Raw genomic sequence first — 21334 nt, forward strand, 5'->3', positions numbered from 1 at the left:
TTGTTACACATATCTGAAAGTTACTGAATACATATTCTGTTTTGTTACATATATCTGAAAGTTACTGCATAAGAATTCTGTTTTGTTACATATATCTGAAAGTTACTGAATACATATTCTGTTTTGTTACATACATCTGAAAGTTACTGAATACATATTCTGTTTTGTTAACTATATCTGAAAGTTACTGCATAAAAATTCTGTTTTGTTACATATATCTGAAAGTTACTGAATACATATTCTGTTTTGTTACATACATCTGAAAGTTAATGAATACATATTCTGTGTTGTTACATATATCTGAAAGTTACTGCATAAGAATTCTGTTTTGTTAACTATATCTAAGTTACAACTGAAAGCTCTTATTTTTGCCCCAAAGAGTGAATAAATGCTATAATGCAATTTAAAATGCAGTTTCTACTGTTTCTATCAAATTGCAACCCCCCTCCCCCAAGATCAGGTGGAGGGGTCCTCAGGGTAGATCAAAGTCCAGGACCCCAAAAAGGTTGAGAACCACTGGCGTAATAGACGTTCTGATCCACACTCCCTACCAGCTGGTGGCGGTAATGCGCCTTTCGTTGTTTACCAACCGCCAATAAACACCGAAAAGAAGAAGCGGACGAAGAAGAAGAAGAAGACGCAGAAGAGACGGAAGAGATTGATGGTGGTGTTGTTTGTCGTTAGCGTGCCAAGGAGCAGATGGCTGGTTTTTAAATGACCACACCACTGTGAGTTATATAGAGCGAGTCCGCTTAAACAGCGACGCAGCCCTTCACATTGTGGCTGTTTACGCAGCATTAGCATACGTGACGTACGCCTTGCTAGCTAACGCCGCGTCCGTAGCAAGGTTTTACGTAGCACATGTCCACCGATGGTAGCCACTCGGCTAACGTAGGTGGCTGCTGAGCTAACGTCATTATTAGCTTAACTAAGCTCTGTCCCTAGACCCATCCCTTTATTCTCTCTTTTCTCTTGCAACATCTTCTGTGTAGTCAAAGTCTAACCTGGTTAACGCGATAGTTATTAAAGGGATAGCGTAGTTGCATGGGTCAGCTTTCTCGGCAATGCCTTTTTAAACGCTGATGGCTGCCCAGCTATTTTGGCTTTAAACTATGCAAGACCCGTCGAGCTGTATTAATCCCGATTTGTCTTTAACGTAGCGTAATATGACAGCAATGGAGAGTACAGAATGGACAGAGAATTACTGAGACAGTGTCTGACCTATCATGGAGAATCCCTGTTCAACACCTTGAAATGTGAGCAGATTGAAAACCCAGACTTTCAAGCTGTAGTCGCTGACCTGACCAAGGCCACGTGTGAAAGGTAAGTTTACGACTCCACCTAGAACATTAAGCTATATGTAGGTGGTTTATGGCTCTTCTTGTAGCCCTCATGGACCCGCAGAGTATAAGTGCGTACATTAATGGCGGTACTACTGTGTGTTACTGTAAAATGAGCCGCTAATAAATGTTTGTGTGGTGTGGACAGGGGGGATGGTGGGAGGGACAGTCACAGCCCCCTTGTGGAACAGTTCATTGCCAGGAAAGCGGATATCTTGTTCTCTCCCACATGGAAGACAGCCATTCCATGGGAAGAGGTGCTAGAGGAAGAGGAGGCTGCAGGTGTGTATTTACCTGTGTGAATGTGTTGCGGTGTAAGCGCATACTAGTTAAAAATGTTATTGTGGTGGTTCAGAAATTCCATATGTTGGGCCACTCATGTATGAGTTGGTTCTGTACCGATTGATTTTTGCACCTGCTTGGAATGTCTTTTCTCTCTCTCAGAGCCCTATGCCATCATGCCACCGGTGGAGCTATTCATGGAGGTCTCCAATGAAGAGAGGAGGGCCATGCTGTACAGGGATCTAGAGAGAGGGGACGCCGTGTTGGGCAGAATCAACAACATTAGAGAGTACGGCTTCTTCCTCACTCTGCTCTGCATAGCAGGAGGACTCGAAAGAGACATAGAGGACCTCGAAATTTCAGTAGGTGATTTAACTATACCACTTAGTGTACAACAGCAACTTCAGAATCAGAATCATGTTTATTGACTATGTAGGCTTGCACATACATGGAATTTGACCCTGGTTTCATGGCTCTCTCAGTGTATTTAACATAGAATAACAACACCACAACACAACAATCTTCAGCTGTATACACAACGTTATCAGTCACTTAAAAAATCGGACTAATTGGGACTACAGCGGCAGGAAATGATGAAACTATCCTCAATGCTGGAATTGAAGTTCCCTGATTAATTGCTCTTATGTGTGGAGAATTCCTTTCATCGTTTTTTTTTCTTCTTTTTTTTTTCTTATATATATATATATACACAGAACCTGTCCTACTCAAGTTTGGATGTGTTCATGACTATATTTTTGTGTCGTACCAGGGTAGGCACAAAAAACTGGGCCTGTCAGTTGGAGAGTTATATCAGGAGTTTTCAAGGTCTTTCAACTTGGAGTCTGTTTCAACCCTAAGCGAGTTGGCACATACTCAGCAGACTAGAAATATGCCCACATCCTTGTCCCTGGCCCATTGTTTGACTCACACTGAATAAGGCATATTCGATGCAGTAATTTGAGCAATTTGATTGCAGTAAGATAGACATTGAGTGGTTCTCATGTTTCCTGTACTGTTGATGTTGTTAAAAATGACCTACGCTGTACAACTTTTCTAAGATGCAGCCTAGTTTTCTTTGAATATGATTTGGTCATTGTTTTTTTTTCTTCTAGGCTCTATGTCATATAAGAGAGATCCCTTCCACTGGCAGCCACGATGACCCTCTGTCCTACTACCAGATAGGGGACTTCATCAGAGGTTAGTTAATTTGAAGGTTCTGCCTGCTTACTGCAGCAGAGACTTGGAAAGGCTTCAGCTTGTCACTGTCAAATTAAACTTGTCTTGGGACTTATGCTCTATAATCCAGGTAAGGAAATCATCAACGTGTCCAGATGAACTGATTCAACTTCCTGTGATACATTCAAGAGAATTGGCATTTGGTACTGGATGATGAATCATGGATAGAATACTTGGACAGTTCACTCCTCAAATTCTTAGCCCTCTTGGTGCTTTGTCTAATTTTTGTTTTTTTTCTGGAGGAAAATAAATCAAGTAAATAACAGCAGGGGTTGATGTTGAAGCTAATGAATGAAACCAAGTAAATGTCTCATGGCCCTGCACTGCCCCACATTAACCTGAACTGCCCAGTCCGCGTCTGCCAATGTACAACTATGCATCTGTAACAAGGCATTAAAGATAGTGCAGTTGCATTGGCATAATAGACGGGTGATATAAGTATAATAACCCTATAGATATGGGCTATTCTGTGCATATAACAATTCTTCTTCTTCTTCTTCTTCTTCTTCTTCTGCTTTTTCCCTGTTGTACAGGGGTCGCCACAGCAGATTTTACAGTTTCCATCAAGACCCTGCGAAGGCATATAACATGCGTATAAAAATGATTGTGCAATATTGCAGTGATGACAAATGTTTTTTGTTTAAGTCGCACAGTGTGAAATTAGAGCAGTTCTAAAGGGCTCATCACAAGATTAGCAGTAAAAACGCTCGGCGCTGGCACTGTCATTCACTTCCTATGTGGCAAGCGTCGCCGCCAGATCTAGCGTTGCTGCTGCCCTGGGCACACGCTGGGAGACAACCTGGCGCTGTTCTCAAAGTTCAACTATATTCAACTTTGACCTTCGTGACGCTGACCTGCGATGCGCAACCAGTCACAGCATAGTTTCATATCGTAGCCGCAAAATGTAAAAAAAAAATAATGGAGGAGAAACTTGTTCTATTTGTGTCGGTGTATCCCGAATTATATAACATGACGCTTAAATCGTACCACGATCTGACTAAAAAGTCCGTGGCATGGAATGATGTCAGTTTGCCGATGGGACTACCAAGTTGGTTGACAGTTTTAAATAATTACATATTCGTATGCAGCCAGTCTGTATTCACTTCTATGAATGTACTAATTGGCGATGTGGTTAGCTACGGTCACTGGCTGATGCGGGCTGCAGTCCGAAATTGAACTCCTCTCTATTCTTTCCTGAATGCTGTCGTTTTAAAAACTCGACAGGGTGAATGTAGTGACCACCACTGCTGCTGGCACTGATGCTGATCATGTGACGGGGTCGCACCCAACCTGGTGTTGATGCTGACGCTTTGCGCAGATGATGTGAAAGCAGCTTAATACATGAGTGTAAAGGGAGAGTTCTGTCTCCAGAGCTTGCCTTATCCACCCATGCAGATATCCACATGAAAAAAAGGGTGAGATATTCTTATGAAATCCCATGTTGGTGAAGGGAACAGATGTGATGAGGAGGCGATGGGCAGGTATGGTGTCAAGGAGAGGAATGTGGAAGGACAGATGGTGGTGGATTTTGCGAAAAAGATGGAAATGGCTGTGGTGAATACATATTTCAAGAAGAGAAACACAGGGTGATGTATAATAGTGGAGGAAAGTGCACATAGTTGGACTATATCTTATGTAGGAGGTGCACTCTGAAAGGGTTTGGAGACTGCAACGTGGTGACGGGAGAACGTAGCTAGGCAGCATTGGATGGTGGTCTGTAGGATGACTTTGGAGACCAAGAAGAGGAAGAGCAAAGGCAGAGCCAAGGATCAAATAGTGGAAGTTGAAGAAGGAAGACTTGTGTGGAGTTCAGGGAGGAGTTAAGACAGGGACTGGGTGGTAGTGAAGAGTTGCCGGATGGCTGGGCAACCACTGCAGAAATAGTGAGGGCGCCAGCTAGGAAAGGACTTGGTGTGTCATCTGGACAGAGGAAGGAAGACAAGGAGACTTGGTGGTGGAATGAGGATGTACAGCAAAGTATATAGAGAAAGAGGTTGGCAAAGAAGAAGTGGGATAGTCGGAGCGATGAAAAAGTAGACAGGAGTACAAGGAGATGCAACATAAAGTGAAGAGAGAGGTGGCAAAGGAAAAGGCGTACGGTGAGTTGTATGAGAGGTTGGACACTAAGGAAGGAGAAAAGGACTTGTACTGATTGGTTAGACAAGGACTGAGCTGGGAAGGATGTGCAGCAGGTCAGGGTGGTGAAGGATAGAGATGGAAATGTGCTGACAAGCGAGGAGAGTGTGTTGAGAAGGTGGAAGGAGTACTTTGAGGAGTTGATGAAGGAAGAAAATAAGAGAGAGAAGGTTGGATGATGTGGGGATAGTGAATCAGGAAGTGCAGTGGATTAACAAGGAGGACGTGAGGGCAGCTATGAAGAGGATGAAGAGTGGAAAGGCAGTTGGTCCAGATGACATACCTGTGGAGGTATGGAGATGTTTAGGAGAGATGGCAGTGGGGGTTTTAACTAGGTTGTTTAACACAATCTTGGAAAGTGAGAGGATGCCCGAGGAGTGGAGAAGAAGCATACTGGTACCAATTTTCAAGAACAAGGTCGATGTGCAGAACAGTAGCAACTACAGAGGTATATATTTGATCAGCCACAGCATGAAGATATGGGAAAGAGTAACAGAAGCTAGGTTAAGAGGAGAGGTGATGATCAGCGAGCAGCAGTATGGTTTCATGCCATGAAAGAGCACCACAGATGTGATGTTTGCTTTGAGAATGTTGATTGAGAAGTATAGAGAAGCAGAAGGAATCACATTGTGTCTTTGTGGATTTAGAGAAAGCATACGACGGGGTGCCGAGAGAGGAGGTGTGGTATTGTATGAGGAAGTCGGGAGTTGCAGAGAAGTATGTAGGAGTGGTGCAGGTGTGCAGTTGGAATGACAGATGGGTTCAAGGTGTTTTGGGGTTACATCAAGGATCGGCTCTGAGCCCTTTCTTGTTCGCAATGGTGATGGACAGGTTGACGGCCGATACCAGTCAGGAGTCTCCGTGGACTATGCTGTTTGTGGATGACATTGTGATCTGTAGCGAGAGTAGGGCGCAGGTTGAGGAAAGCCTGGAGAGGTGGAGGTATGCACTGGAGAGAAGAGGAATGAAAGTCAGTAGGAGCAAGACGGAATACATATGTGTGAATGAGAGGGAGGAGAGTGGAATGGTGAGGATGCAAAGAGTAGAGGTGATGAAGTTGAATGAGTTTAAATACTTGGGGTCAACTGTTCAAAGTAATTGGGATTGCGGAAGAGAGGTGAAGAAGAGAGTGCAGGCAGGGTGGAGTGGGTGGAGAAGAGTGTCAGGAGTGATGTGTGACAGAAGGGTACCAGCAAGAGATAAAGGAAAGGTTTACAAGATGGTAGTGAGACCAGCTATGTTATATGGTTTGGAGACAGTGGCACTGATGAAAAGACAGGAGGCGGAGGTGGAGTTGGCAGACTTGAAGATGCTAAGATTTTCAATGGGAGTGATGAAGAAGGACAGGATTAGGAGCGAGTATATTAGAGGGACAGCTGAGGTTGGACGGTTTGGAGACAAAGCAAGAGAGGCAAGATTGAAATGGTGTGGACGCGTGTGGAGGAGAGATGCTGGGTATATTGGAAGAAGGATGCTGAATATGGAGCTGCCGTGGAAGAGGAAAAGAGGAAGGTCAAAGAGGAGGTTGGATGTGGTGAGGGAGGACATGCAGGTGGCTGCCATGACAGAGGAAGTTGCAGAGGACAAGAAGAGATGGAAACCGATGATCTGCTGCGGTGACCCTTAACAGGAGCAGCCGAATTGGTAGTAGATATTAATATGAATTCCTCACTCTGTTTCCTTTTAGGTGGAGTGAAAGATATTGATCGCTTCCAGGAGAAGATCATGGTATCCCTCCACCCCTCCTCTCTCTCCCCCAGTCTACAGCACGTTAAGCTGGGTGTCATTGCCAGGGAGGAGCTGCCCATACACTACAGGTGACCCACACTCTTCCAAATATTCTGCAGTGTCACGAGATCACGTGACATGTCCTGATTTCTGCAAGTGAGAGATTTTCTCAGCTCAACATTTGATACATTGACCTTGACGTTTCCCTGACCCGAACCGTGTACTGACCCTAACCGTGATCCTGTTTCTTTTTTTGTTTTTTGGATTTCCCCCCCGTTTTCTCCCCAATTGTATCTGGCCAATTATCCCACTCTTCCGAGCTTGCGCAGTCACTGCTCCATCCCCTCTGCCGATCCGGGGACGGCTGCAGACTACCACATGCTTCCTCCGATACATGTGGAGTCACCAGCCACTTCTTTTCACCTGACAGTGAGGAGTTTCTCCAGGGGGACGTAGCGCGTGGGAGGATCATTCTATTCCCTCCAGATCCCCCTCCCACCTGAATAGGCGCCCCGTCCGATCAGAGGAGGCGTTAGTGTAGCAACCAGGACACATACCCACATCTGGCTTTCCACCCGCTGTCACCGCCAATTGTGTCTGTAGGGACACCTGACCAGGCTGGATGTAACGCGGGGATTCGAACCGACGATCCCCGTGTTGGTAGGCAATGGAATAGACTGCTACGCTACGTGGACGCCCCCACCTTGGCCCTGTTTCTAACATGAATCTGAGTCGATATGATTTGACAGCCAAGGGTGATCGTATCAAAAATTAATCTGAGATTTCTCGCGTACAGAACTCAGAACAACCTTATCACCTTCACACTCACATACTGTATTTCTCTTTTCAAAAATACCACAGTGGAAGAGGACAGCAAGCTCTGCTGTTTTATGCAATAATCATTTATCATACATTTAACCAACAAGTCAAAGTTGGAGACCATACATGCAATTATTTTCCAACAGCTGTTTCTCCACTTGTGGTTTCTGTCAATTTTGAATTATGCGTGACCAGCTAAATGATGGACTATTGGGCTATACTGCAGAGACTGATAATACTTCCATACGACACATGACCTGGAAAATAAACTTCAAGATTACAGCTGAGATCAGGTCAAAGCTCTGCTCTGCTCTGCTTGGTGTGAAAGTTTAATTCTGAGAAAATAGAAATAAAATGAGATGTGTATTATGTGTGTTATGCTAACTGGGATGAAAAGTGAAACCACTTTTCCTGTTCTCCCTGCAGCCGTGCCTTGTATGCCTCCAAGGACACCAGCGAAACGTACGAGCATCTTCTGGGAAGTTGCCATGGTTACCAGAACCCCTCTGTCGTGGACTACCTGCTGAGGAAGGTGGGGGTTAGCGACTCCCAACCGCCATCACTAATGAGAGGACTGCAGAGGTAAATCTGTTGGCTGGCTTTTTCATTGACTGGCCGCATGCTCAGGAAGACTGTGAAATGTTCTGTCCTGTTAGCATCACTGATGATTGGCCTACTGGTTTGCAGCCCGACTCATGGCTGACTGGTTCAAGAAAGAGGTGGTCACGTCAAATTTAGCTGCCCCACACCATCAAAAATGAGGAAAAACTTGGGTTTTCATGGCTTGCTACCCGGTTTACTATTCATTGATATACTATTTATTGATTGGTTGGTTGATTGATTGATTTATGGGGATGCTGGCTGACTGATTTTTGCTCACTGGGTTGGTAAGGGTAGAATGAGGTACTCTCCTGACCTTTTTACTGTCTGCGTCACTGGTTACATGGTTTGAAAGGTGGCGGTAACTTGTGAGAGGAAATCTATGGCCTAACATATTTGTTACGACAATTCCACGTTGATGAATGAATACTTTCAACGCCATTACCACCTTTGATGAGCTTGATTCCTTTCTTTGCCCCTCTTTTCCGCAGTAAGCATTTTCTGGAGGAAGACTTTGCCTCAACAATTAGGAAGAAGCAGTCTGCATCCTGGGCTCTGAAGTGGTAAGTCTCTATTTAAGTAATACTTGGATGAAGCAACACCTGTGACAATGAGATCCTCTGGAATTCCAGAGACCTGGCTAAGGCCCATGGTCTAGCTTTTTGTTGAGGTACCTTAGTGGGACTTGAAAGGATGATTAACAACGTATTGGGATAGAAACACTAGAATAAACCTACTTAACCACCCTGGGATTAAAATCTTTTTATGTTATTTCAGTTTTCGATATAAACTAGCTTTGTCGTCCTCGACTTTGGTGATCTGTCTCTGTCCATCTGCCCCTTTTCTCTGTCTCTCTGTGTCTGTCTGCCCATCTTTAAAGTTATTTTTTTCTTCCCTGTGGAGTTTTTTTGTCATCTGGATCATAGTTTGAAGACGTGCGGGTGTCGTCCATTTGTTCCTCCTGTATCTACCTGTGCCCTCTTGAGACCGTATCTTTGATTTCAGGGCTTAACAGCTAAACTTGACCTCATCCGTTGCCTTTTCCCTTTCAGCGTGCGTGCTGGGGTGGAACACTTCAAGCACGGTCGCCCTGTGGAAGCGATGAATGAGTACAATAAAGCCTTGGAGATCGACACTAATAATGTGGAGGCTCTGGTGGCGCGCGGAGCACTGTGAGTTGATTATTTTGATTTAATTCTGCGATCCTGAAGATCATAGATTGTGAAACTTGCTGACACCTACCGTTGTTTTGGTAGTTGCGTTGGTGTTTGACCACTCCAGATCCCAGAGATCCATTCAAAATAAAACAGAGTTGCCTTGCACACCCCGTGCATGGGGTGTGAAAGACAACTCTGCCTTGCACACACCCATGTGCAAGGCAAATGGCAGTTGGCATTGTAGACAAATTTTTTGTCTTTTTTGGATTTTCCCCCTTTTTCTCCCCAATTGTTCTTGGGGAGAAAAAAATTTGTACCCGGCCAATTACCCCACTCTTCCGAGCCGTCCCGGTCGCTGCTCCACCCCCTCTGCTGATCCGGGGAGGGCTGCAGACTACCACATGTCTCCACCGGTACATGTGGAGTCGCCAGCCGCTTCTTTTCACTTGACAGTGAGGAGTTTAACCAGGGGGACGTAGTGCGTGGGAGGATCACGCTGTTCCCCCTTCCCCCCAAACAGGCGCCCCGACTGACCAGAGGAGGCGGTAGTGCAGCAACCAGGACACATACCCACATCCGGCTTCCCATCCACAGACACGACCACTTGTGTCTGTAGGGACGCCCGACCACACGGGGATTCGAACCGGCGATCCCCATGTTGGTAGGCAACGGAATAGACCGCCACGCCACCCGGACACCCCCTATCATTCTTAACTTTTAAATCACAAGTGAAGACACAAGAAAAGAAAGGAGTGAAGAGGCAATTAAGTAAATGTCAAAGGTTTTAAACAGCAGCATGACAAGAGAATTTCTTGTAAGTTGTGTAAGGTTTATCTGTGGCGTCTCCAAATGTTAAAACATTTATTGAAAGCCTATGATTTATAATCTAGTTTTAAAATCTATTTAGGCAAGCCCTCTCCTCAACAGTCATGTCTTTTCTACTCTGTGACAAAAGATGATGTGGGTCTGTTGTGTCCTGTATGTGGGTATGTGTCCTGGTCGCTGCACTAGCACCTCCTCTGTTCGGGGGGGGGGACAGGGGGGGATTAGCGTAATCCTCCCACGCGCTACGTCCCCCCGGTGAAACTTCTCACTGTCAGGTGAAAAGAAGCGGCTGACGACTCCACATGTATGGGAGGAGGCATGTGGTAGTCTGCAGCCCTCCCCGGATCGGCAGAGGGGGTGGAGCAGCTACCGGGACAGCTCGGAAGAGTGGGGTAATTGGCCGGGTACAACTGGGAGAAAAGGGAGGGGGGGGGGATACAAAAAAAAAAGAAGTTAAGGATGATTACAATGCACACTGCTCAGTTCGCCGTCTGTCTGCTCAAGCTGGCTTATTTGAATTTACTGGAATATTATTGTGGTGAGGTAATTTGAAATATTCAGTGTTAATAAAATGTTTTTTAAAAAGTCACACCCTGAGCTGATCAGCCATGTAAAAAGAAATTATGCTGCACTGTGAAAATTGTATTCCAGTAACCTTACACAGCTGTTGAATTCTCTTGTCAGTGTAGACCATTAACAGCATTTCAGCTGGAAACTAAATCATCCAGCGGGATTTGATGTGTTTCTACATGTTCGACACGTGTTTCTATATTTGGAGCAAGTTCTGAAAATGCTCTTTCTCATGATTTTAGTCATCAGAACAACTCACCAGAAATCTCCTTTTACAAGAAGTTTGGACCAACAAGCTTTTCCTGTACTTTCAGATGCGGGAGTGTTAATATAGGGGTAGCACGAATCAGAACAGCAGGTCAAAATCTTAAATATTTTCCAAGCCTAGTCTATAGTAAAAATAGTACTAGGAATGTAGTTATACTGTGGTGATAGCTACCGTGACTAAAACGATCATTTCTCAATGTGGATGTTATTTTCTTAACCCTAATGTGTTACACACTGCATCTATTCCTAGGTACGCAAACAAAGGCAGCATAATGAAGGCTATATCAGACTTCGAGTTGGGGCTGGAGAGCTGTCCGGACCACCGCAACGCCAAGAAGTACCTCTGCCAGACGCTGGTGGAGAGAGGAAAGCAGTGAGTAGTGCTTGTGTGTGTGTGTATATGTGTATGTGTGTGTTGGGGGGGGGGGGGCATGATCAGTACTAGTGCAGGTTTCGTGGTTAAGATAGTTCAGACTTACTCTAAAGAATGCAAAAACTGAACTTGGCAAGGCACAAAAAAAAAAATTCTCATCAACATGTTCGGCACAAGGCCTGAGCAAGACTCTCAGACGTGTTATGCCCACTGCAGCCTTGTATACCTAACATGTGTACTCTAAGCACGTTGGATGAAACTATGACCTACCTTTTGCGCCAGATGTTGGTTGCAGGAATACGTTGCTTCCTTTACTTACGGTTACAATGACTTTTTATTGCAGGGTTACACGAGGTTTTCTAGTTCACTGTGTCAGTACCCTGCATTGACCACATTTATAACTCCTTTAAAATGGTGTATCTTTGGGGCGTCCGGGTAGCGTAGCGGTCTATTCCGTTGCCTACCGACATGAGGATCGCCGGTTCGAATCCCCGTGTTATCTCCGGCTTGATCAGGCGTCCCTGCAGACATAATTGGCCGTGTCTGCGGGAGGGAAGCCGGATGTGGGTATGTGTCCTGATCGCTGCACTAGCGCCTCCTCTGGTCGGTAGGAGCGCCTGTTCGGGGGGGAGGGGGAACTGGGGAGAATAGCGTGATCCTCCCACACGCTACGTCCCCCTGGTGAAACTCCACACTGTCAAGTGAAAAGAAGCGGAGGAGACATGTGGTAGTCTGCAGCCCTGCCCGGATCAGCAGAGAGGAGGGAGGCAGAGAGAGAGCAGCGACTGGGGCAGCTCGGAAGAGTGGGGTAATTAGCTGGGTACAATTGGGGAGAAAAAGGGGGGGGGGGTTGGATCTTTTGGCTGCACTAATACGGAAAAAGGACAGAAATGCAATTTTTCAATTGCACTGGGTGAACTCTGATGCAGTGTTGTAGTCGAGTCACTAAATCTCGAGGTCGAGTCTGAGTCCCCAAAGAAGAGTCCGAGTCAAGTCCCCATTACCTGAGTCCGAGTCCAAGTCATCAAGGTTGAGTCTGAGTCGAGTTCCAAGATGGGCTCCAGTGTGCCACTCTGGCACCGTAAAATCCGCATGTAGGTGTAACACGCGTGTCTGCCCTGGCTCCAAATTGAATAATGTTACGGCGTTAATATAGCTATCAATATCTTATGCCAAATTATTAGGGCCTATTACAAAAAACTAACAAAAACAAAAAAAACAGTCTTATCAATTAACAAGTCCGAGTCCTCATCTCCAATTTCCGAGTCCAAATGGAGTCAGTGCTCGAGTCCGAGTCACCAGTGCTCAAGTCCAAGTCGAGTCATCAGTCCTGAAAATCAGGACTGGAGTCAGACTTGAGTCTGAGTCCTGGACTCGAGTACTACAACACCGCTCTGATGACACATTAATTTCTTCGAAGCAGGAAGGCAGCCGTCAAGGAAGTAGAAAGGAAGGAAGTAGAACAGGCTAACTGGCATCACCGATTAATCTGTTGGCAACCTGTGACCAAAGCGATTTTCTTTGACATTTACTACACATGTGCGTGTGTGTACTCCCCAGGCTTGAGGAACAGGAGAAACTAGTAACAGCAGAGGGCTTGTACCGGAGAGCCCTGTCTCTAGATGACTCATACCCCGAGGCCCAGGAAGCCCTGCGCAAAATCACAGACACAATACAGGTGAGCTGGCCGCAACACACACACACACACATACACACACACACACACACACACACACACACACACACACACAGATTCCTTCCATTTTAGCTAGATAACCATGAGTGTGTCTACACTTGTAAAAAGATGCATTTAGGGTAGAATGAAGGGAAATGTTTTATGTCTGAATCTACAAGTAGGCCATTACTATATGAGTAATATGTTAATTCTAGTACAGGAGTGGCTTGGTGTCCCTTCAATGAAATAAAAAAAGTGTATATATTTGTATCGGAATCAGCAATCGGACAAAATGTGTTTGAAAATATCATCATATTGAATATCAGCAAAATTCTAATATCGTGCATCCCTAACAACGCACACATGCACACTGAAATACTGCTAATCTGAATTTCGACTAATTCATCTTCCTTCATTTGACAAAAAACACACACAAACTAGCTGAGCTTGCATTATAGGTAAGGCTCAGCGTTTTCAGTTTTTACCCATTTTCACCGAAAAATACCCAGATTTTTAAACTGATTTTCACCTGGATTTTATGTTTCCACGGATCCAAAAGTTGTTCCTGTTCGTGTGAGGACATGTAACAGTGTCCTCTTTTGGTGAAATTCGGCATGCTGGATGGCTTTGAAAAATAAAAACCGAAACTGCTGAGCCTTGATTATAGGCTTATCCTTAATACTTTTACATTTTCCCATATTTAACTTTTCATTCATTCATTTTCCAATCTGCTTATCCTAATTAGGGTCGTGGGGTGCTGGAGCCTATCCCAGCACTCATTGGGCGGAAACAACATAACATAACAACATATATCAATAAAATGAGTTAACGCTGTAAAATTTTTCTCAAGTTAAAGATGAACATTTGCGCAAAATTGTGCCCCATTGTACTGAGCTCAACACTGGACTGCCAGAAGGCCACAGCAGCTCTGTTGACACTGTACACGTGGCTGGCCCAAGTAAAAGTAGACCTGTCTGATCAAATCACATCGGTTTAACTTCCACAACTTCTCAGCTCTTCACTTCAGCTGAAGTGTGAGCGTATCAAAACACCCACGTGAGATACGGATCAGGAACTTGTCAACAGTTAAGCCCATGGGTCCTTATTTCTGAGGGAATTTTTTTTTTTAGCAGGCTCCAAGGTAGCGGGCAGGCACAGATAACGCCAGGACAACTGACTTGGCTTTAGGTACGAGTCGACCCTGGCTGATAGGGAGGCGTGACTCGTTTGTGAAACTCCAGTTCACATTGGCCGGTTGAGTTTCCATAATCTCCACCTGGGCTTGAGCTGGCTTTTGCTTCCTTGGCTGCAGACTGCTGCTCCCGTTACATTTGTGGCCACTGCTGTCGTTATTTTTGTGGATGTAGCCAATGGCGAGCCTTATTGGCACTGATTTTAGTTTAAAAGACTTTGAAAGACACATCATTAGACATGTTAAACACAAAAATATCGGTGCAGCCTTCACACTTGGTCTTGATGCAGAAATAGTGGACATACAAAAATAGGGAATGTGCTCAGACACAAAGAAATGCAGACAGACCGATGCATACCTACCTAGCAGACACACACACACACAAGCCATGGTTTGTAATACTGATGAAGTGTTTTGGTGTGTGTGTGTGTCTGTGTGACCCCGGGACTCTGCTCTTGGACCCTGCGATGCCAACGACCTGGTCACCTCCACATCGTGATGGAAACAAACATCCAAACCTTGTCAACGCTGTTGCTGGGGACTGGTCTCTGCCATGTTCCTGGTCTCCATACGGTAACCGTTCAACCCTGTTTTCGCTGTGGAAAACCAATGCTGTGTCTGTCTGTCTCTCTCTCTCTCTGTACCTCTGCTCACCCCCTGTCTGTCTCTACACCGACAATCTGGCTCTCGGATCACACCGCTTTAATGCACTGTATATGTGTGTGCTGTAAAACTCTCCGTTCTCTCCTCCCAATCTTCTGTATGGACACTTTCCTATGCTTTTCCTTGCGCTCATCCCTCTCTTTCTATCTCTATCTAATCCTTTTACTTGAATTCCTCTTCGTCATCCTCCCGTATCTGAATGACTGAATGAATAAATGGATGAATGACATGCGGTTTTGGGGTCTTTGTTCCGTGCCTGGTATCCCACACGGTGTATGATTTTTATATGGATAAATTGCCTCTGTGCGCACTGTGGGCTGCTGTTGTACTGGCTTTGCCTGGCTGCCTTGTAAAGAAATCGATTCGCCTGCGAGAGGAGGCCCTGGCAAAGGAAGAAGAGAAAGCTAAGACCAGCCAGACGAGTGCTGAGAAATTGCGTAAGATTTTAAAAGAAGAAAAGAGGTGAGTTGGTTCTGATTGTTCCATGTAAGGTAAATATTGTGTCATATTGTTAAGTACTGGTAAATACTCTGTCCTGTACACACTGACAAGTGCATGCCACTCAGTCCAGACTGGCTGTACTCAAGTTAGCAGATATTGGGAAAATTAAAGCACCTTAAACATGAGTAACTTAACATGCAAAGGATGCACATGACTCCACACCGTCTCTGCATTCAGGACTGGACTGTCAGTATGCGTCCTCTCTCTGTTTAGGATGAAAAGGAAACGGAAAAAATCAACCACGTCCTCCTCTTCGTCTTCCTCCAGACGGTCCTCCTCTTCCTCCTCGTCCTCCTCTTCTTCCTCCTCCTCCTCAGGCAGGAGGTCCAAAAAGAGGAAGAAGAAGAAGCGAAGCAGGTCGGAAAAGAAGAGCAGCCGCCGTCGCAGGGTCTCCTCTGGGGACAACCGGAAGAGTAAGGGCGAGGGGAGGAGAGGGCGAGAGGGTAAAGGGAGAGAGGATGTGAAAGAGGAGGAGGAGGAGTGGTACCCTGCTCCCCCAAACACCTCCGCCACCTTTCTCAACCAGAGCGGAGGTCCATGGTTGGGGGAGAAAGATGAGGAGAGGGAGGTGGAAGACAAGAGGATCTGTCAGCTCTACTCGCTGTCGGCAGCCTCGGAGGATGAGTCCTTTGACACCTCCCCCCGCACGGACAGCAGCAAAAAGAGCAGCAGGGGGAGGCGGAGGAGTAAATGCAGTCGGAGTAGGAGCACAGACAGGGGGGAGAGTGGCAGCAGGGGGAGGCAAAGGAGTAAATGCAGTCAGAGTAGGAGCACAGATAGGGGAGGGAGTGGCAGCAGGGGGAGGCGGAGGAGTAAATGCAGTCGGAGTAGGAGCACAGATAGGGGGGGGAGTGGCAGCAGGGGGAGGCGGAGGAGCAAACGCAGTCAGAGTAGGAGCACAGACAGGGGGGAGAGCAGGAAGAGGCGGAGCAGAGAAAAGAGGGAGAAGAGTAGAGAGGGAGGGAGAGAGTTGAACGGGCGGGAGAGGAGGGACAGCGGCGCTTCCAGGAGGAGCAGTTTAGATGACAGGGGGAAACGAAAGCTGTCCTCCTCATCAGCGGAGGCTGAGGACTTGCGCAAGCCTCGCCTCCTGACAGAGTATTCCAGGAAGTTGCCGCGGAAAGCCGACTTTGATGGGCGCGCCAGTTCCGCCTCCAAACAGTCCGACGGCAGGGCGAGGAACGACTTCTCGCATAGGAGGAGCTCCCTAGACAGCGGTCGGTATGGGAGGGGGGAGGCAGAGGAGAGGAAGAGGGACAGGGTGAAGGAAGGGAGCAGAGATAATTGCAGGTCAGCGGGAGGCGACAAAACACGATTGACAGCTGCCGGGACCAGCAACGGGCAGGGTGGTGCGACCGCAGCACCAGGGGGAGGGCCTAAGAAAGCTGTCCCTGCTAACTTAATGGATATCTTCAGTCAGATTGCCCAGTTCGAGAAGGAGAAAGAAGTCAGGCCAAAGAAGTAACCAAAACCCTTTTTTTCTTTTCTTTTTGCCATAACCGTGTTAGATTTAAGGTTAGCATCTCCATTTGCTAATGATATGCGCCATGACAAGACTCTGATTTGTTCACCAACCGTGGGGGTTTGGGGGGTCTGGTCCCAAATCAAATGGAATAGGAAATGGGAATTGAGGTACAGGAGAAGAGACTGTCAATGGCTTTTTCCCGCCATGGATTCACCATCTGGTTCATGCATGAAAAAAGTGTAGCTCGCCGCTGTGTGCTGAGCAGTAGGAGCCAATGTCGGGTATTGAACGCTCCGGGTTCTTAGTCCACCCCAGTGTTGAAGATGATCCCTTAGTCGTTTTACGGTGATATGTGTTCTTTTTAACGGTAGATTCAAGGCCTTAATAGCTCTTCTGTTGTCAGGTTCTGACGTCTGTGAACATGACCCTCTCTCGATTGTGTTTCTGTGAAATGTTCAGGCATTTTTATCGGTTAAAGATTCTGCCTTATGTCCGCACATGTTTGGCTCGTTCAACCTCTTTCGGGAAAACGCCGACTGTTAAAATCTTGCGATACAACCCATAGTGTTAGGACGCCGATAGGGGGGAAAAAAAAGAAGCCGTGGAAATTTTAGATTTCTACATCGTTTACTCCAGAGCATTTTTTGCCCATACTTGATGGAAAACGCGGCGACCTCGAGTCAACGAAGCACCGATAGAAAACGTCAGTTTCTCAATACTGTGTGCCATGTCATTATTCTTCGCGTGGTTTCAGAGACGTAAGACGATACCTGGAACGTCTCTCACCTTAAAGTGTTTTATTTTTCCTTTTCTGTTTCTAATAAATGTGTTCATGAGTCACGCCCTTGGCTGCGTTGTTGGTTTTTTGTTTTTGGTCCCGAGCCCAGTTTCTGAGGTGACCAGTGCGTCGAGAGGTTCGGTAGAATCTGTTGCTCATTCGGCAGAGGTTTTGTTGTTGCTTTGTAGTCCACTCGAGGTTCATATCGGGAAGTGATGCTTTTTCTCCAGGAAATCTTCACTTTAGGGTAGCGGCTTTCAGATGGAAGCAGGTTGAGGAATACGGTGAACTACTTTATAACCGACTTCCAGTCAGTTATCCTACACCAGTGGCGGATCTAGAGATTTTTCCCTGGGGTGGCAAAGGGGTGGCAGCTGCCACCCTGTAGATCCGCCCCTGTGGGGGGGAGGGGGGCTTCTAAATCGGCGACTTCTGTTTGAGATGAGTTTGGTGCGGGTCTCACTGACCTTCACCATGCATGTACATAAAATATACTTTAAAAACATATTATCTGATTTATAAACAGGGTGGCAAGACTGAGTCCCAGAGGTGGCAGCTGCCACCCCTGTTGCCACCCTGTAGATCCGCCCCTGTCCTACACTGGTAATCAGAATCAGAATACTTTATTCATCCCCGAGGGGGAAATTGAGTCCTATTACAGACACTCGCGCTCTAATAACTAAAAATTGACAATATACAAGATAAGAAAATAGAAACAGGAATAAAAGATAAATAAGAAATTGAAGTAAGAACAAAATATATCAACAAGCGTGGCGCACATAGCACCCTATCTATACTGCACTACCGCAGCACACAACAAGCAGCACGAACAAAACGCCACAGGGCCGGTCCAGTGACCACTACCTCAGAGTGTCTGACGGTCCGAGTCTGAGGGAGGAGTTGTAAAGTTTGAGGGCCACAGGCAGGAACGACCTCCTGTAGCGCTCTTGTGGTGCTGGCAGAGTTCAAACTTGCTAAATTTTGCCCGGGCTTATTGGCGTTTGGGTTTGAATCAAAGATACTTAGATAATAATGTTAGTGGTTATGTATCCGGCCAATTACCCCGCTCGTCTGAGCCGTCCCGGCGGCTGCTCCGCCCCCTCTGCCGATCCGGGGAGGGCTGCAGACGACCACACGCCTCCTCCCATACATGTGGAGTCGCCAGCCGCTTCTTAGCACGTGGGAGGGTCACGCTGTCCCCCCCCCCCCCAGTTCCCTCTCCCTCCTGAACAGGTGCCACGGCCAACCAGAGGAGGCGCTAGTGCAGCGACCAGGACACACACCCACATCCGGCTTCCCACCCTCAGACACGGCCAGTTGTGTCTGTAGGGACGCCCGACCAAGCCGGAGGTAACACAGGGATTCGAACCGCCCATCCCTATGTGAGTAGGCAACGGAATAGACCGCTAAGCTACGCCGACGCCCAAAGGGTCCATATTTACACCTTCCAGTGGGCTGACTGTGGCCATGACACATAGCTAAATGTTATGGGGTTAGATAGGAATACTACGTTTTGACCCTTAAATGTTTTGGTTTTTTTTTTTTTTTTTAATCAGGCTTCGACAAGTAAATTCAACGTGGGAAACGTCCTCGCGTTTTCATATCTCTTCGCCCGTTTGTCCCACATATATCTTTTGCCCTTAGGACGGCCTTCACACCGACGTTTGTCTTTCACCCTTCAACTTTAAACCCTGAAGTGGCCTTAGGGCTTATTGGTGGTCTAAGCTACTTGGTGTCACGTTTTTGATTTAATAACTGGACACACACACACACACACACACCCACACCACATACAGCGGTGGCGGTGCAACCAGCCATGCATCCGCCTGTGCCAAAGTAGCTTACCCCAGGCTTAGCTGCCAACCTCTCCCTCTCCCTCCGTCATTACAGGGGCCCATCATCAGCGATGCGGCAGAGCGGGGCTACATGTCCCTCTCTATCTTGTTAGGGCAGATTAAGTACTAATATACAGGCAGCAAAGAGAACTCTATCCAACTAATACTGTATACATGCCAACTCTTGATCCGGCCCGTCCTGTCTCTCTCTCTCCCTCTCTGGCCTGATATCTTAATCTTCCCAAACCACCGGCTAAAGAAGATCCTGTGGTTTCTGAGCTCAGCGGGGGGTCCAGAATGGCTTCATCAATCGCTTAATTAAAAGATCCTGGGATTCCTGGCGTGGAGGGCACAGGAAATAAACTGTTATACGTATGGCATTTGCATGGGGTTTTTCTGTGGTTTTTTGTTCGGTGCTTTGTATTGGTTTCTATGTGCAGCATGCAGGAATGAAGATCTCTGCACAGGGGCAGGAGGGCAATTCTCCTGTCGTTTTAGGTGGATCATTATAGCATTAGTCTGGTCAAGAATAAATAGGGCTTTCGAATATCGGGTGGCTTCGGTTTCCTTACTAATGGTCCGTTCTGGAGAAACCAGAGGTTTTCTTGTATCTGCATCTTTATATAATAGATGATCATGGGCCGATTCAAGTTGTTTGGAAATAAGAGACAGTTTGCATTTTTTGAATAGGAACACAATCTGATACAGGTCTGATGGTTTTGGCTTTCTATACCGAATTTCATCTGTGGTAGAAAAAGCTTGCATGGTTGGTCAGTATAAGGGGAAAAACAGCAGGGTTCGCTCCTTCCATGTCATGGTTCCTCGGCCAGTGACGTCCAATCTGCCCATTAAAGCAGTTATAGACTTAACAGGGTGCAGAGATCCGGATGCTGACTGTGTAAAATTTCATGTTCACACGATGACTTGATCTTGGGTTTTATACGACTGAATTCATCAAATACTACTTTTTTTTAAAAAGTAGATACATTGTTTCTAATACGAACATTTTAATTAGTCACAATTCAAAATGTTTCTTTAGCAAAGTATTAATGTCCTCTAGAAGATTGCAGTTTTGCGGGAGTGACGAATTAATGGAAGGGAAGGGAGAAAAATCATCGTGCTTACTGTAGACAGAGCCATTTGAGGTTAAAATGAAGGTTAAGATAAAATGGTCTCGAGTAATGCCAGCTTCGAGACCCTAAGTGTAACGACGTTGTGCAGTTGCTCTCCGCTCCACTGGGGGGCAGTACAACACCATCTCACACGTGCAGGGGGAGCCATCCTGACGCACTCCCCTGCCTTTTCCCATGGAACTTCTGCTGTGAACTGGATCCAGGTTTGTGTTTCAGGTGGAATTCAAGTTGCTTTGATCAGTTTGATTTAATTTGAAGTAAACCTGCAAATGAAGGAGAGAGAGACGGAGGGCTCACACACACGTCATAGATGAAAGGTTCCTTGGAGCGCAAAAACAAAGTGGTTTCTTGCTCGTAATCAAAGGGATACGTTTTTGTAATTTCTGGTATTGTTTTAAAGTTTTGGGACAACGCAAACTACTATAAATGCAACAGGAGACATAACAGTGGTACTGTATAACGAGCAGCTGTAAATAGTGGTTTGCTAATGAGTAATAGTGTAGTAATAGTGTAATAACAGTGTAATATAGGCACTCATAAGCTCTTCCAACACACTTGTTAACGATGGCAGATGACGTGGAAATATTAACAGCCGTCTTATTAATCAAACGCTAAGTCATGTAACTACTGCTTTCTTCCCTTTCTTTTATCTAAACGTGACCTCTTCCTGAATAGCAGACCAGATGGTCCAGACCAAAACCCCCTGACCTGACCCGAGACACCCAGGGCCCAAACTTCCTACCTTCACGCTCACAGATG

General features: G+C 46.2%; 1 protein-coding gene across 1 annotated transcript; it reads left to right on the forward strand.

Moving 5' to 3' along the window:
- The first annotated feature begins 658 nt into the window (after window positions 1-658).
- ttc14 (tetratricopeptide repeat domain 14) lies at window positions 659-16935 on the forward strand. The gene is made up of 13 exons (XM_056276442.1): window positions 659-1323; window positions 1489-1622; window positions 1785-1984; window positions 2735-2819; window positions 6682-6811; window positions 7968-8123; window positions 8633-8704; window positions 9194-9313; window positions 11211-11333; window positions 12894-13011; window positions 15219-15325; window positions 15578-16089; window positions 16327-16935. The coding sequence occupies exons 1-13, from the start codon at window positions 1190-1192 to the stop codon at window positions 16827-16829; spliced, it is 2394 nt and encodes a 797-aa protein (XP_056132417.1). The 5' UTR covers window positions 659-1189; the 3' UTR covers window positions 16830-16935.
- The last annotated feature ends 4399 nt before the right edge of the window (window positions 16936-21334 follow it).

Source organism: Lampris incognitus, chromosome 3, assembly GCF_029633865.1.
Source record: "Lampris incognitus isolate fLamInc1 chromosome 3, fLamInc1.hap2, whole genome shotgun sequence".
Lineage (NCBI taxonomy): Eukaryota > Metazoa > Chordata > Actinopteri > Lampriformes > Lampridae > Lampris > Lampris incognitus.

What these genes read in the sequence shown, in the direction of transcription:
- ttc14 (XM_056276442.1), top strand. Translation starts at nt 1,190, where the DNA reads ATGGACAGAGAATTACTGAGACAGTGTCTGACCTATCATGGAGAATCC. An exon ending in GAGCTGCCCATACACTACAG is followed by an intron (nt 6,812 to 7,967) that starts GTGACCCACACT and finishes TTCTCCCTGCAG; the next exon opens with CCGTGCCTTGTATGCCTCCA. An exon ending in CTGGTGGAGAGAGGAAAGCA is followed by an intron (nt 11,334 to 12,893) that starts GTGAGTAGTGCT and finishes TGTACTCCCCAG; the next exon opens with GCTTGAGGAACAGGAGAAAC.